The following is a 15,067-nucleotide window of genomic DNA, read 5'->3' on the forward strand; positions in this document are numbered from 1 at the left end:
AGAAAATCTACAATATAAATCAAGTACAACATTTCACAAATATAAGGTGCATGAGTTACAACACTGCATTTCTACCCAAATGTAAATACTGGAGATTTTCGTTATATTATCAATGCACTTCTGGCATTCAAGGATCCCATTCTGTTACAAATGGCTAAACTTATTGAAAAGAACATTCAAATTCTGTGCAACTAATATGAGACTGATAAAATTTTTTCACTTTATTAAAAACCCCACTGACAAACATACAAAGAATGTGCAAATAATTTTTAACTCATTAAGCGAGGGAATCAGTGAGATGTTAAATTCAATTCAAACACACATACATACACACAAGCAAAAGTACAATCAGAAATGCTAAAACGAATCACAGTATAGTCAAACCCGATTATCAACCTTAAACATAAAATGTTAGTGTATCTTTTCTACAAGGCATTGATCAATTGCATATCTACTGGAAAAAAAATCATTTTTATTGCAGTGGAAAATAATCATTTATATTACTATGGATAAAAATAATTTACATTTCTATCAATTTTCTACAAGGCAATATAAGTTGTATACCACTGTAGAATCGGATAATTCCCAAAAGGTCTGCAAGATAATATCTAGCTCTCCACTGAGAGGATGCGTAGTAATCTGTTTTGTATTTTTCAAGTCTTGGAAAACTTTTTTCCTGACAAACTTTAACAAAGTCTTGAAACATGGTATTTAGTAAAGAGTTAACTCAGCAGTCTTTGCGTGTTCAACTTCTATGTGCATTCCAAAGAGAGGACTGGTCTTGACTGGCTCCTTAGAGATACCTTATAAATCCCTGGATCTTCCTGCACAATGGGTGTTTTTATATACTTTGGACGTTGGGCCACTCTAGATAGCTCATGCTAACAAGATGATTTTTGGTGAATGCCTATTTTGGGGTATTTATTGGTTTTGTTTTTCACCTGAGGTCATTGGCCACACTGTATGAGTTTGATCTCTAAGGGAGCGCTGTACATTTAGTAATTAAGGTCAGTTGCGTGTGCACAGCATGCCTTTCTGATTGACCTCCAGTAAAAGCCCTAGACCCCAAGGCTCAGGTAAACTTTCCTTGTTAGCAACAGTCTGTACATGTTGTCACTCATCATTGCTGGGTGAATGATGCTCTGTCCACGTGACTCCACGGGTGGAGGACAATTGGAAACCTGTACCTGGTTTCTCTTGGACTCTGCCCTATGCATCTTTTTCATTGACTCATATTAATCTGTATTCTTTCTCTGAATAAACTGTAACCATGAGTATAGCAGCTTTCCTGGCTTCTATGAATCCTAATCAATCATTAACCTGAAGGTGGAAATGGGACCTTTGATACATATGGATAAACATAATTTTGCTGGACATTCCGGTAAATGTTGATAGAGACCTTCAACAAACAGAATTGAGAGGCTGAAACACTGATCTTGTTTCTTCAGGTTGATTAATACGTGTTAGGATGGTCACTTGTCATAATCTACAGTGACAGCTTCCTGAATCTGATCGCAGAGGATGCTCAGTAGGCTATTTATAGAAATCTCTGGAGTTCTGCACAAGGTGTCTCCAAATCAGGCCCAACTCATCTTCTCCAAGATACTTCTCCATTGAACTCACTTCTCTGCTTCCCTGGCACTCCCTCAGAAGATAGTCAAAGATTCATCTATTCCCTTTCAAACTAACTGCAAAGCACAAATTCTATGACCTTCCTCAAGACCTGGCTTATACTTCTCTCAATAAGAAGCAGCTCTTGTAAATCCAAAGCTTTGATTTTAAAACTTTTTTTTTCTTTTCTGATCTGGCACAAAGAGCTGATTTTAAAAGTAAACATGGTATGCTTTATTTTTTCTCTTTGTACTAAAAAAACACCAATATTTTTCAGCAGGGTGGTAAATTCCTTTATGTAATGCACTGTGTATCTCTTGGTCTAAAATCTACTATAGATAATCTTTCATCATTTGACTCATATTCATGTGAAAATATTTTGACAATTGTGAAAAATATTTTCCAGTTTTAATAAAGCCTATTTTGTCAAGATAATTATCTCTAAGTATTCAAAATGTCTTTGAGTCTCAGAGCTAAACAATGACTAACACTTCCTTTCTTCCCTGAAGAAATAATCCTCATGTCTTGGCTTTAATGGTGGAAGCGACATAGGGGAAGAATTCAGCTACCGATAAGATATTTCTCTACACTTGCTGCTCTGCTTTAAGCCATTTGTACTTTTTCTACTATAGGTATTACTTTGACCATTGGTTGACAAAGCCAAATGTCGCTAGCATGAAATGGCTGGTTATTCCTCATAAAAAGATTTTTAGTTTTCTGGCAGGAAACATCCTTTGGACAACTCTGACATCTACTATTTAGTCTTTCCTGGAACACTTGAGTACACATATTTTTGAGAAGCAGGATTCCATGTTCCACAACTCCAAGTATGCCATTCTCATCCATGTAAGTTGTGGTTCAAGTAGTTTTATAATGAGCAACCTACGCAGTAAGCAGTGGCCCTGAATATACTCCAATTGTTTGACAGCTTTATTTGCTAGAAAGAAGAGCTGTCTTCAAATACGTTAAGGCTTCTATGTAGAAGAGTTAAAATAATTGTTTTCAGTATGATTTCAAAGGCTAAAAATTGTCCTACTGCATAGATTACAGTTAATAAAATGAAGAAATGTTTAACAGTGAGAGCTGCTCAAAGGTGACGCAGATCACCTCAAAAATAAATGAAATTTTATCACTGAAGATGTTCAAATAAAATTTGGACAACTGCTTGGTACAGAAACTGTATAGGGACTCAGTTATCATAATCCAGTAATATGGTAAGAGAGTATTTAAATTCCGGTCTGAGATGCAGTGATTCGAGAGATTGTTAAAGTTGCTGGCACTTTACTTAGAGATGTAAATGAAATCTAAACTCATTCTACAACTGCTATTAGGTTATATACAATTGTGATTATTATCAAGTTAGAGTTTTGTGCCTCAATTCAGGCAGCTGACCTGGAATAAGTGATTGAATAAGGGGTTTTGTATTTTTCTGCCAGATTTCATTTGACTAAAACTTTGGGAGTAAATTAGCCCAATTTGAGGATTAAAATTTTTAAAAATAAATATTAGCCAAGGGGGCTTCAAGAAAGCAAGGTAAGTCACAGTGCAGGACTGGACTGGGCACAATTAATACCTGGCATACTGTCTTCAACTGATGGATAGTCACCTCATACTTGATGCCGAGGATTATTTGGCCATATCTGGATTCAACTCAAAATATACCTTAGAGGATTAGTGATGGGAGAGACAAATGGTAGAATATATTGCACATATTTGCTATCTTTCTCATGGAGACTACTTGTCATGTTATTTAGGTAGAATGCATAGAATTCATCTCCCAGGGCCATCCGGGGTGGTTGACACCTGTAATCCTAGCACTTTTGGGAGGCTGAGGCGGATCACTGGAAGTCAGAAGTTTAAGACTAGCCTGGCCAACATGGTGAGACCCTGTCTCTACTAAGAATACAAAAATTAGCCGGGTGTGGTGGCACATGCCTGTAATTCCAGCTCCTTGGCAGGGTGAGGCGGGAAAATTGCTTGAATGGAGGAGGCGGAGGTTGCAGTGAGCTGAGATTGTGTAACCGCACTCCAGCGTAGGCAATAGAGCCAAAAAAAAAAAAAAAAAAAAGAATTCACACTTCCTGGGAGATTTCACCTGCTTATGGTTTGGGAACTGAGTTGTATAGGTCCTGCAACTCAGAGCACCCATGGTAAATTAGGATCGGCACTAACCCATACAACTCAGAAGAGTATAATGTAGAAATCAGAATGCCAGTATAATAACTTGCAATTAGAACTATTACTGTCAAGTTGATTAAAATTCCTGAGTCTTTTAGCTAGGGCACTCAGGCTGCTGTTTCATTGAGACAGATGACTTCATAACACTGATTAAGAGTTTGTGTATTAGGTTATAAATTTCCTTTTTTAGGACGTTGAAATTTTACTTTAGCTTTCTAACTCCTTGAGACTCAATCCTTGTTTCCTGCTTTGACTGTGGTCATATGTTTGCACTTAATTCCTTCTGGAAGTGCTTTCAAAACTATCTGTCTGAAGACGTAAGTCATTTTCTTTTTCTGATCCATCATGAATTCGTACTTTGATAAAATGAAATAAAAATGAGTTATAAAAATAAAATTTTAAAATGCAAATTATAAGCACCATTTCAATGAATATGGCCTTCAAACTTTTTATTAAGAATTTTGTCTTTACTCTCAATTTCCTCCCCTCCCCTCCCCTCTCCTTTCTTTTTTGATGGAGTCTCACTCTGTCACCCAGGCTGGAGTGCAATGGCACAATCTTAGCTCACTACAACCTCCACCTCCTGAGTTCAAGTGATTATACTACCTCAGCCTCCCCAGGTAGCTGAGATTACAGGCACCTGACTCCATGCCTGGCTAATTTTTCCATTTTTCGTAGAGACGGGGTTTTGCTATGTTGACTACGCTGGTCTTGAACTCCTAGCCTCAGTTTATCTGCCTGCCTCTGTCTCCCAAAGTTCTGGGCTTACAGGCATGAGCCACTGTGCCTGGCCTGTACTCTCAATTTCTAAACTACATTTCACAAGCAGAATGGTTAATGAAGTGCTTAATTAATACTAACAAACTTAGGAAAACATATAATATCATGAAGCTCAATGCAATCACTACATTTGTATTCATTAAATGGAAATAGAGAAAAAGTTTATGATTTTAAATGGCTATAGAGATCTATTTTAAATTTATTTAAGAAATAACATGTAGGCAGAGATGTTGATGATGTGTATAAAATGTATTTGAAACCAAGTCTTTCCTAAAACTATAAGCCAACACCCAATGCAAAACTGTTTATACAGGGAATTGTGATATTATTCATGTCATTTTGAGGGTTAAATTAGGGTAAAATGTGGGAAATATTTGGTAAATAATAGTGTCAGAAGACGCAGAATCACTGATTTGTTCCACAATCATAGATAAATATTTTGTGGATACATAGGAGGGATATTTATTTCATACACACACCCTCAAATCCCTTTGCTCTGATAATGTTGATGCAATGAGCCATAATGATGACTTCTATCATGACAATCACTTAATCTATTAAATTAATAAATTTTGAATTAAACAAGTTTTTAGCTAATGCACGAAAACAGTGATTTATTCTGCTATCACTGACACTTAGTCATTGGAATTTCTTGCACATCACCCAAAGCGATTGAAATGTTGGGCTTTTCTGGATTTTGGTCCTAGTACTATTTTAATCTGATTTCATTATTATTATTATTATTATTTTGGCTCTCAGTCCTCAGCATTTCCAATCTGTAGGAACTATTATTGCTTCCCCATGTTCAGACTTTTTAAGTAGGACTCATCAACATTTACTACAGTCTTCTGCTTATTTCTGTCTTTAGGCTTGGCTTCCTGAATAATACCTAAACCCCCAATTCATAAGAAGAAACCTGTATTCTTGGAGGTTAGAGAGATTTTACCTTAGTTCATAGCACAGCTGTAACTTTTCTTACTATGTAATCCCAATGTTTTGCCTTCTTAATACTGATATTTTGGAGGTGATTCTCTATAGCCTGGGAAAGATTATTTCTTAGCATTGCATAGATGTACCTCTTAGTAGTATACCTGGTGTCCAACTGGGAGAATCTACTCTTAGTAAAGCTGAAAGCTTGCTTTTTCGTGTATACTCATACGTACACTGCATTAAAATATCATGCTCACCTATTTTAGACACATTCTTCCTAGAGTGGGAATGACATTGTCTCTGCCTTACAGGAAAGCAGACAATCTCTTTATGGAAGACCGACCATATAACTGTCAATTGCAACCATAGCCTCTTTTAAACTTCATTCCTGTGGTCGACTATCTAGAGGTTCATTTGGAAAACTGAATTTATCATTATAATGGTCTCAATGCCATATTAACTACCGCGTCTAGGCACACAATTGCCAATAAAATAGTTTTACTCTTAAACATTTTCTTTAGAGGGATGCCCCTTCTTGATAATTTGTGCTATCCTGAAGCAAAAAATAATCACACCTATTTATAATGAGCAAAGATGCATCTCTGCGGGCAACCCCAGTGGATATGGTTCTGTCAGACACTATTGACCATATTTTGCAGATATAATTTCCTAACTTACAAAAATCTATCTCAGATGATCACATGAGCTCCCTCCTCATGCAAACTTAACAAGTAGAGATTCAGATTATAGAACCACTACCCCTGTTACTGCTTGTCTAGGGAATTCACAACATGGTCAGCTTGCATATTTGATGTCAATCATACCAAATAAAGATATAACCGATGCAAAAACCTTTGTCTTGCCCATGCTTTAAACTATTTACGTAGAAGGACCACTATTATATTCACAACAATTATCATTTTACAGTAAAGCTAATTTATAACAACATTCACTAATGATCTAATAAGTGATAAAAATTGTGTAACTAGCTGTGGGGGAGGTATATATATATAGTTAAGATAATGTCTCTTCTCTAGAAAATCATAGTACTACAATGTACGTAATACCCCAATTGAAGCAGGGATAATAATCACATAAGGGCTATAAGGGAGATCTGCATGGAGTGCTATCAGAGCACAGAGGAGAGAATTAATTCTTACTTAGGTGTGGGAATCAAGGAAGGCTTTGAAGCAAATGATGAATATGAGCTGAAACTTTGGAATTGGTTGGACTTTGACACACTGAGGCGGACCTAAAAGGATGAGTGGCCTAGGTATAGTGGCAGGAGGTGGGAGGGCAGGCAGTAGTGGAGGGAGAGTGCGTTTGAGTAAAGGGGAAAAACATCCAATATAGTTTCCTCTTTGCTGACTGTCACACATTTTTAACTTTGTAGGGAAGATGGAAGAAAATCGATTGAACCGATTGTTTTGGCTTTTCTGATGTGATCACAGCATTGCTATATGGGTTGTCAAACAAGGGATGAGCTCATAAAAGGATATTAATGTGTCGTTTTTACTGAGCAAAGTAGCATTACAGAGAAGGTGATTTCAAAGGCACATGGCTCTTTCATTACAGCCTTCAGGGGCAATGTTTGATCACTGAAAACAGGCTGCTTTGTTCCAGCTTTCTCTGATGTTTGGCATTATCCCAAATACATATGCTCTGACTTGGAAAGAATCAGTTTGTAAAGATTTAATAGATTTGAGATTTGCATATTCAAAATACATGTTTTATGGTTAAAATGAAATGAAAGCCATTTTAATATGTGTGTCTACATATACACAGATATATTTCAGACGCACATCTCAGCAATTTTTTGAAATGCAATTACACATATTATGTGTTTGTTTTGAGATAATGAAAGTTGGTTATTTTTAAAATTCACCATTTATCACGAAGGAAAAAATATATTTTAAGACACGCTATGTTGGTGATAATAAAGTACAAGATTTCCAGTTTTAGCAACTTGAGCTTTGCTCTATGTCCCTGCCACCTATCATAGACGTAACTTTCTAGTGCTGAATGTCTCTGAACACTTTCTTTATTAAAAGTGAGGTATAGGTTTCTTGGTTGAAGAAAACTGGAAGTCACAAAATATTAAAGGGAAATTGTAAAAGATTAGCATTTACATGATACTCTTTTCCTTATGTGACTGAAAGAAGGGAGCTTTTTTCTTCCAAAAGGAAAGACTTGCTTGGAAAAAGACCTGAGGAGTCAAAAGCTTATGGTGACTGAAACTCATGAAACTTCTTTTTATAGAGTTCTCTGGCTTCTATTCCAAGTGAATTGATATGAAATCTCACACAAATTTATCTTTTCATTTTGAATTCCAATTGAACCTTTAAAAGAAAGATGACATTCCAACTCAGCCAATTTGATATACATTACATCTACAATTAGATATCCATTGCATTGAAATTAACCCTGACAGACTTCAGCTGAAATGGGCTAGGTTAAATTATATTCCGTTCAATGTGACAAAGAAAAAATTTGCTATTTGCTTCTTTACTTAAAATCCTTCCCTTTCCATCTCTCCACTTACAACATCCTCTGTCTACCTAAATGACCCCCAATGCTTTCTCTGCTTATCACTTTCCCCTCTCTGTTAGTTTTGCAACAATTTCAAAACAGAGACTATTTTGTTATCCATTTGTTGCCTATGCCAATGTTCACAAACCTTAATGTACTTATAAATCATCCAAGGATCTTGTTAAAAATGCAGGTTCTGATTCAGCAGGTCTGGGGTGTAAGATTCTAATAAGCTCTCAGGTGATGCAGTGGACCAAGATTCATATAGCAAACACTTAGAGTACAAATGACTTGTCCTTAAATGTGTTCTTGGACCAATATAACTGGAAATGCAGATTCTCTGACTTTGAGGTTGCTTCATACTTTGAATTGCCTTTTTGTTTGATAATTTCAGGATTGCTCTGAATGATCTGGACTCCCTCTACTTCTCTAGTCTCTGTTTTTACCACTTCCTCTTTCTTACTTTACATTTTAGATATAATAAAGATCTTGACGTTTCCACAATGTATCGGGCTCTTTCACATCTCAATGCCTTTTTTGATACTATTTCCTCTGCCTGTCCTGTCATCCTGTGACTCTTCCTTTAAAACTCAGATCTGCTGTCTTCTCCTCCAGGAATTCTTTCCTGATCTCTTTTTCATGTAATTGCATAATTAAATGCCTTCAGTATACTCCCACAATGCCCTGTATTTCCTTTATTACACCTTTCTTATAATCTGTTGCAATTGTCTGCTTGATTGTCCTTTCCCTTTAAGACAATGCTTCTGGGGGGAAGAAGTAATGCATTTTATCCCTGATTTCTATTGCCAATCACCAACACAGTAGGTTTTTTTTTTTAATCAAAGTTTGCTGAATGAATGAAGAGGAGAAGTTGATGTGTTGTAGTCATGCAAGAATGTAGTGCAATATTTCTTCTCATGAAGTTTAAAATTGAATTGGGAGTCATAAAAACTAAAACTCATAAAAAGTTAAGTACAGGGTGAGATAATACTAAAGATATAAAATGTTAGTATGTGATTAATTGCCAAATGAGGATCATAGCAAATAACCATTCTGAGTCCATTGGAGGAAAATGTCACTGTGGATTTATTAATATTTTTAATACCTCAATTTGTTCCACAAAGGACTTGAGCCTGCTGATAACACTATGCATTAAAGTTAATGAAAGTATGAGCACATATGTAGTTAAGGGAATCGTATCAGAAAAGGAGAGGGCTATGGAAATATATACAGCAAGTGCTCGACTTACGACCATGATTGTTCCGACAGGCCGGTCGTAACACGATTTGGTTGTAAGTTGAGTAGGCTATATGCACGCGGAGATGGTAGTGCTGCCGGAAGCTGGTCCACACTGTCGTACACCCAGCCGGGCAACGTTTGCACTGCCAGACGCGGAGCAGTCGTGGCTAGCGATTGTGGTCGTAAAGTCGAATGGTCGTAAGTTGCATAGGTCGTAAGTCGATCAATACCTGTACTCAAAACTTGAATTGATAGACTATCCTTAAGATATATTCTGTAGACGTATTATTCTTGTCTGCAAAAATGCTTATTACGTAGATATGGACAGTAATGTGGGTGTGCTGGGCTTTCATATCCACTCTGCCTGGGATGCTGACTTTGGTGGGGACATTAGCAGCTCCCTTGTCCTCTGTCTTCTGGCAGAATTTGGCTAATGGTATAATAGTGAGGTCAGGACATTTATTTTCTTTGGCTGCTTAGAACTGCTGTGCCTCTTTTTAAAGATGGCCCCTGTGATAAACCTCCTGAAATTATTCTAATTTGAGTGTGCCCTGTTACCTACTGGGACTCTGATATGGCCCCAGAATTGTTGTTTAGAGCTAGATTGGATGCCAGTCTTAATAACTTTTCTGACAACCATGAATACTGTAAAAATGTTTTAGGTGCATGCTGTATATCAGGAACAATTCTGTGAGGAGTTGGCTCAATACAGAAAAATTCAGAAAACAAACAAGCAAATCTAAAACCCTGTGCTCATATACTTTACACTTAGTATGGCAAAGACAACGTAAACCATCTTGGAGGTCAGGAAAAATTGGTATATTTGAAAGCCCACAGTTCTATAATATTTATTTGTACCAGCCTGAAGTTTAGCGTTGAATTGTAAAGCAATAATGTGCCAGAGATATAGTTTTTGGGTTTTTCCCCTTTCACTGAGGGTAGATTATCCAGAATTTTTGCCTCTGCTCTTGCCTGTTGTTCATCTTCTGGTTATTTTATTCCTCACTGTCCTTCCATCAGGGAATATAAAAGGAAAATAAGTGAATGAAAACTTAGCTGTAGCATCTATGATAAAAGGTTTGTCGAGAAGGAAACTGAAATCCTGAGTAAATCGAAGCTTTTCAGTTTATCTGGGTTGGTCTGCCCCCTATTGCCATAAAGGTATTCAGAATGGTTTCCAGCTTGTCAAAAACAGAGAGACAAAAATGGGCAAAAAGTTTTACTTTCATGCTAATAAAGAGAACCAGATCTAATAAATAAATATGATACTCTTAATATGAAGCCCTGGCGCGCACACCCTCTGTCTTTTTGTCCCTGATTGTATGACAACCTTGTTTGCAGTCGTTACTTAGATCATTTTTGAGTCATATGAGCTTAATTTTGTGACACAGCAAAAACAGGTCATAAATCTCAGCAGCGGACAATATGTTTGTAGTTTGACCTTGGTAAGATGAACTAAGGGTGCTGAATAAACCATAAATTCAGTTTACAAAAATAAAGAAAATAAGATTTATTTTTACTTGGTCCAGTGGATAAAGTGAAAATCTGATATTTTTCTGGTCCATGTGGTTCATTTCGCCAAGCTTGATTAAATTCCTGTTTAGCAGGTAGCTAAGAGAGAAACTGAATTAAAGCACTTTATATGAAGCTTTTGAGTCTTCTTTGTTCTCCACTGTTTTCTTTTTAAAAATCTGTTTTAACTTTTCTTTCCTTTTAGGCTCTATTTATGAAATGTTTGGAAATGAATGCTGTTTCTCAACAGGAGAAGTTATTAAAATTACTGGTCTCAAAATTAAGAAGATCATAGCTGAAATTTGTGAGCACATTGAAGGTTGTGAGTCTCTACAGCCATTTGAACTGCCTATGAATTTTCCAGGTACAGTGTTTTGCAATGACGTATCATTTGTGCAACTATATTGTTGATATTATATGTATCTATACAACTGAAAACAAGAAAAAAGAGGTCTTTTTTCACTCGAGGATAATGAATGAAAAAATCCAGAATTATTATAGTCTGATCATTTTAAGAATGAATGGATGGCAACTATTTTCTCCTTTTTTAACGTGAAAGATGTTTACTTTTTACTTAAGATTAATCTTTTTGGTTAACAAACATTTAGTGAGTTTCAACTATATACATCACTAGTTGTGCTAAATAATGAGAACCAAGAAATCAAAGATATATTTTCATAAATTCTGTAGAACTAAGTAACGTCATTTAAGCATATCTACCTTCTTTGCTATTCCAACTGTCATTACTCTAGCTCCTTGGATCACTGTTGACCTTCCATGTCTAGTATTACTGGGAAGTCTGCCTGGTCTTTTTTATCTAATTGACTCTACTTAGCCTTCCAAAACTAGCTCAAATTTCATGCCATCTAGAACACTTTTGCTGACCCTCTAACCTAATTTGGATTTCTCTCTTTTGTGTTCCCATATTATGTTGGGCCTCATACCATACACCTCATTGGATAGTCATTGATGATTTTTTCATTTGCCATATTTTTTACACTAGGTGTTGGCAAAATTTTTCTATAAAGAGCCAGATAGTAAATATTTTAGGCTTTGTGGCCAGAGGGTCTTTGTCACACTTATTTCGCTATGCTATTTATGTTGTAGCACAAAAGCAGCTCTGGATAACATATAAACCAGTGAGCATGCTATGGCTCAATAAAACTTTATTTTAAAAAACAGGTGACCAACAGGATTTGACTCGTCAACTGTAGTTTGCTGACCTCTGCTGTAGACTAAAACTCCTTGACATGAAATATGAACATGTGACTTTGTATTCCTGATAGCAAACACAATTTCTGGCACAAACCATGCTCAGTAATTGTTAACTGAATGAATGAATGACTAGTGGAAGAGAAAAATCTCATAAACATTTACAATATAATGATTTCATGGTATGTTGGAGGTATACTTCTGTTCTATGTGGGGCTTGATAAGGAACATCAGACTACGGTTGGTTGTGTTTCAAAACAGGGATTCTGGAGCCATTGTACTTGAATGCCAACTTTGTCACTTCTTAGCTGTATAACTTTGGCGAGTTATTTACCCTCCTTTCATGTAAAATGGGAATAATAATACTATCTATCTCCTGTTATTGGGAGTGCTATATATTGATATATGTTTAGTGTTTAGAATGGCACGTGGCATATAGCAACAGGCAGTAAAAAGTTTCAACTTTTATTACCATTATTAAGATATTATTACTATCATTGGAGGAGTCGGGAAAAGCTTTTAGGGAATGTTTTAATTGAGCTGAGGTTTGAAGAATAAAACTATATTAGCTATATTGAAGTGAGGATTTTTTCCAGGTGCTCTAGTATCCAGTCGCCTTTCAACTGAAACCTTACCCATTGTTCAATTCTATTTCTTCTTACCCATCTTTTATAATAATGGTTCTCTAATTTGGCTGCACAACCTAGGGAGCTTTAAAAAATTCTGATGTTCAGGCCACTTACATGAGATATTCTGATTTGTTTGCTCTGTGGCAAAGTCTGGGCATCAAGATTTCTTAAAACTCCCAGTGTGAAACTAATAAGAAGCCAATGTTGAGAACTATTACTTTGTAAGATGCCTCTCTTAAGTACTCTAATTAGATGTAACAATTCCCTTTTTAAATCACTGTAGACTTTTGTGCCTTAATCATTGCATATATTAAATTTTGCGTGTAACTGAGGTTATTTCTGTACTTGTCTGGCTACCACCATCTGTCTAATAGACCACAAGTTTGCTGAGGGCAGAATCTGAATCTCATTTATTGCTATAATCCCCATGGTATTCAGAAAAAGATATACATTATAAGTATTTAGTAAGTGAAAATGACTAGAATCTTTTGGTAGAAGGAGTTTTTCTTATTTGAACGGAGAAAACACTTAGTTTTTGGCTAACAGTTTAACCTGGGGAGTTGCTATTTAGAATACTCCTTTGAATGTTCAATTGACATAATAATCTTGCATCTATTGAGTAACAATTTGAAAATGATGTTTACAGTTTTATTGTAAAGAACAGGGTGAAAATAGAAGGCAAAAGTGATCGGCACTAGTCAGGGTATAGTTTCTTTTTTCAAGGAGAGCTTCTAGATAATGACAAAAGGGATCCCAGATACAGGGATAATTCTTCTACATCAGCACTAGGGAAAAAGATAGAAATCAAGGACACAAATCTTACCCAAAAATATTAATAGCAGCATCTCTTTATTTATACTATATTAAAAACTATTTAAGTTCCCAATTAGATTTTAGACTCAAAAAGTCAAAGAAAATTTTAATACATTCTTCCTTATTTGTGAATTTATCAAATTTCCTTTTGCTATTGATTTCTAATTTTATTCTATTATGGTCAGATGACATATTTTGTATTATAATTCTTTTAAATTTATTGAGACTTTTTTGGACTCATATATGATCTAGAGAATGTGCTATGTTCACTTGAGAAGAATGTGTATTCTATTCTAGTTGGGTATGTGTTCTACAGATGTCTGTTGGTTTATGTGTATTGTTCAAGTCTTCTGTTTCTTTCTGTATGTTCTGTCTAGTTTTATTCATTATTGAAAATGAAGTGTTGATGTTTCCAGCTACTATTGTTGAATTGTTTATTTTCCCTTCAGTTCTATCAGCTTTTGCTTCATGTATTTGGGGGCCCTGATGGTAGGGGTATAGGTATTTGTAATTGTTGTCTCTTCTTGATACAGTGACCCTTTTATCATTATATAATATTCTTTTTCTCTAGTAGCAATTTTTGTTTTAAAGCCTATTTTGTCTGGTATTGTATAATTACTCGAGTTTTCTTTCAGTTAATATTTGCAAGGTTTCTCATCTTTTACTCTTCTACTTTCGAACTACAGACGGTCCCCGACTTATGATGAGATGATTAAAATTTTTCAACTTTATGATGATGCAAAACCAATATACATTCCATAGAAACCATACATCAAATTTTGAATTTTGGTCTTTTACTAATCATAGGCTAATGTAGGTGTTCTGAGCACATGCAAGGTAGGTTAGGCTAAACTATAACGTTTTAAAGGTTAAGAGTATTAAATGTATTTTGACTTATGATATTTTGAATATATGATAGGTTTATCAGCTTGTAACCCCATTACCAGAAAAGCAGATGATTTTTGTGTTTGATTCTAAAGTACATCTTTTGTAGAGAGAAAATGGTTAGATCATGCTTTTTAATCCAACCTGCTAATCTCTGATTTTTAATTAGAGTATTTAATTTATTTACACTTAATGTAATTATTGATAGTAGTTCCAAAAAACTGCTATTTTACCTTTTGTTTACCATATATCTTATTATGCCTTTTGTGTTCCTATGTTTGTCCATTCCTGCCTTCCATTCTGTTAAGTAGGTATTTTCTAGAATGCCATTTTAATTTCCTATTCTTTTCAAATAAATTATCTTTTTTTAAGAATGGTTTTAGATTCCAGCAAAATAGAGCAGAGGGTACACAAATTACTCTTGTATTCCCTGTTCTCATATACACACAGCCTCGTCACTACAAAAACCCTGCAGTGTCTTTTCATGGCTTAATAGCTCATTTCTTTTTAGTGCTAAATAATATTTTGTTGCCTGAATGTACTTTAATTTACATATGCGCTCATCTGCTAAAGGACATTCTGGTTTCTTACAAGTTTTTGCAGTTGTAAATAAAGCTGGTATAAAGATCCATGAACAGGTTTATTATGAGAATATGTTTTCTTTTTAAAATTTATTTATTATACTTTAAGTTATGGGGTACATGTGCAGAACGTGCAGGTTTGTTACATAGGTATACATGTTCCATGGT

At 35.4% G+C, this 15,067-nt stretch overlaps 1 protein-coding gene across 5 annotated transcripts in view; it reads left to right on the forward strand.

Annotated features, from left to right (window-relative positions):
- Window positions 1-15,067, forward strand: part of THEMIS (thymocyte selection associated) — a 223,582-nt gene that overhangs the window by 47,165 nt on the left and 161,350 nt on the right. For all 5 annotated transcript variants that reach the window (XR_004267806.1, XR_004267805.1, XM_032274831.1 and 2 more), the window contains exon 2: window positions 10,985-11,143. Coding sequence is in view for 3 of the 5 variants with exons in the window: in XM_032274831.1 (XP_032130722.1) it covers window positions 10,985-11,143 (159 nt within the window). In the remaining 2 variants the exon portion in view is untranslated. The remainder of the gene's footprint in view (window positions 1-10,984; window positions 11,144-15,067) is intronic.

Source organism: Sapajus apella, unplaced genomic scaffold, assembly GCF_009761245.1.
Source record: "Sapajus apella isolate SASKATOON/1434 unplaced genomic scaffold, GSC_monkey_1.0 scaffold6, whole genome shotgun sequence".
Classification (NCBI taxonomy): Eukaryota; Metazoa; Chordata; class Mammalia; order Primates; family Cebidae; genus Sapajus; species Sapajus apella.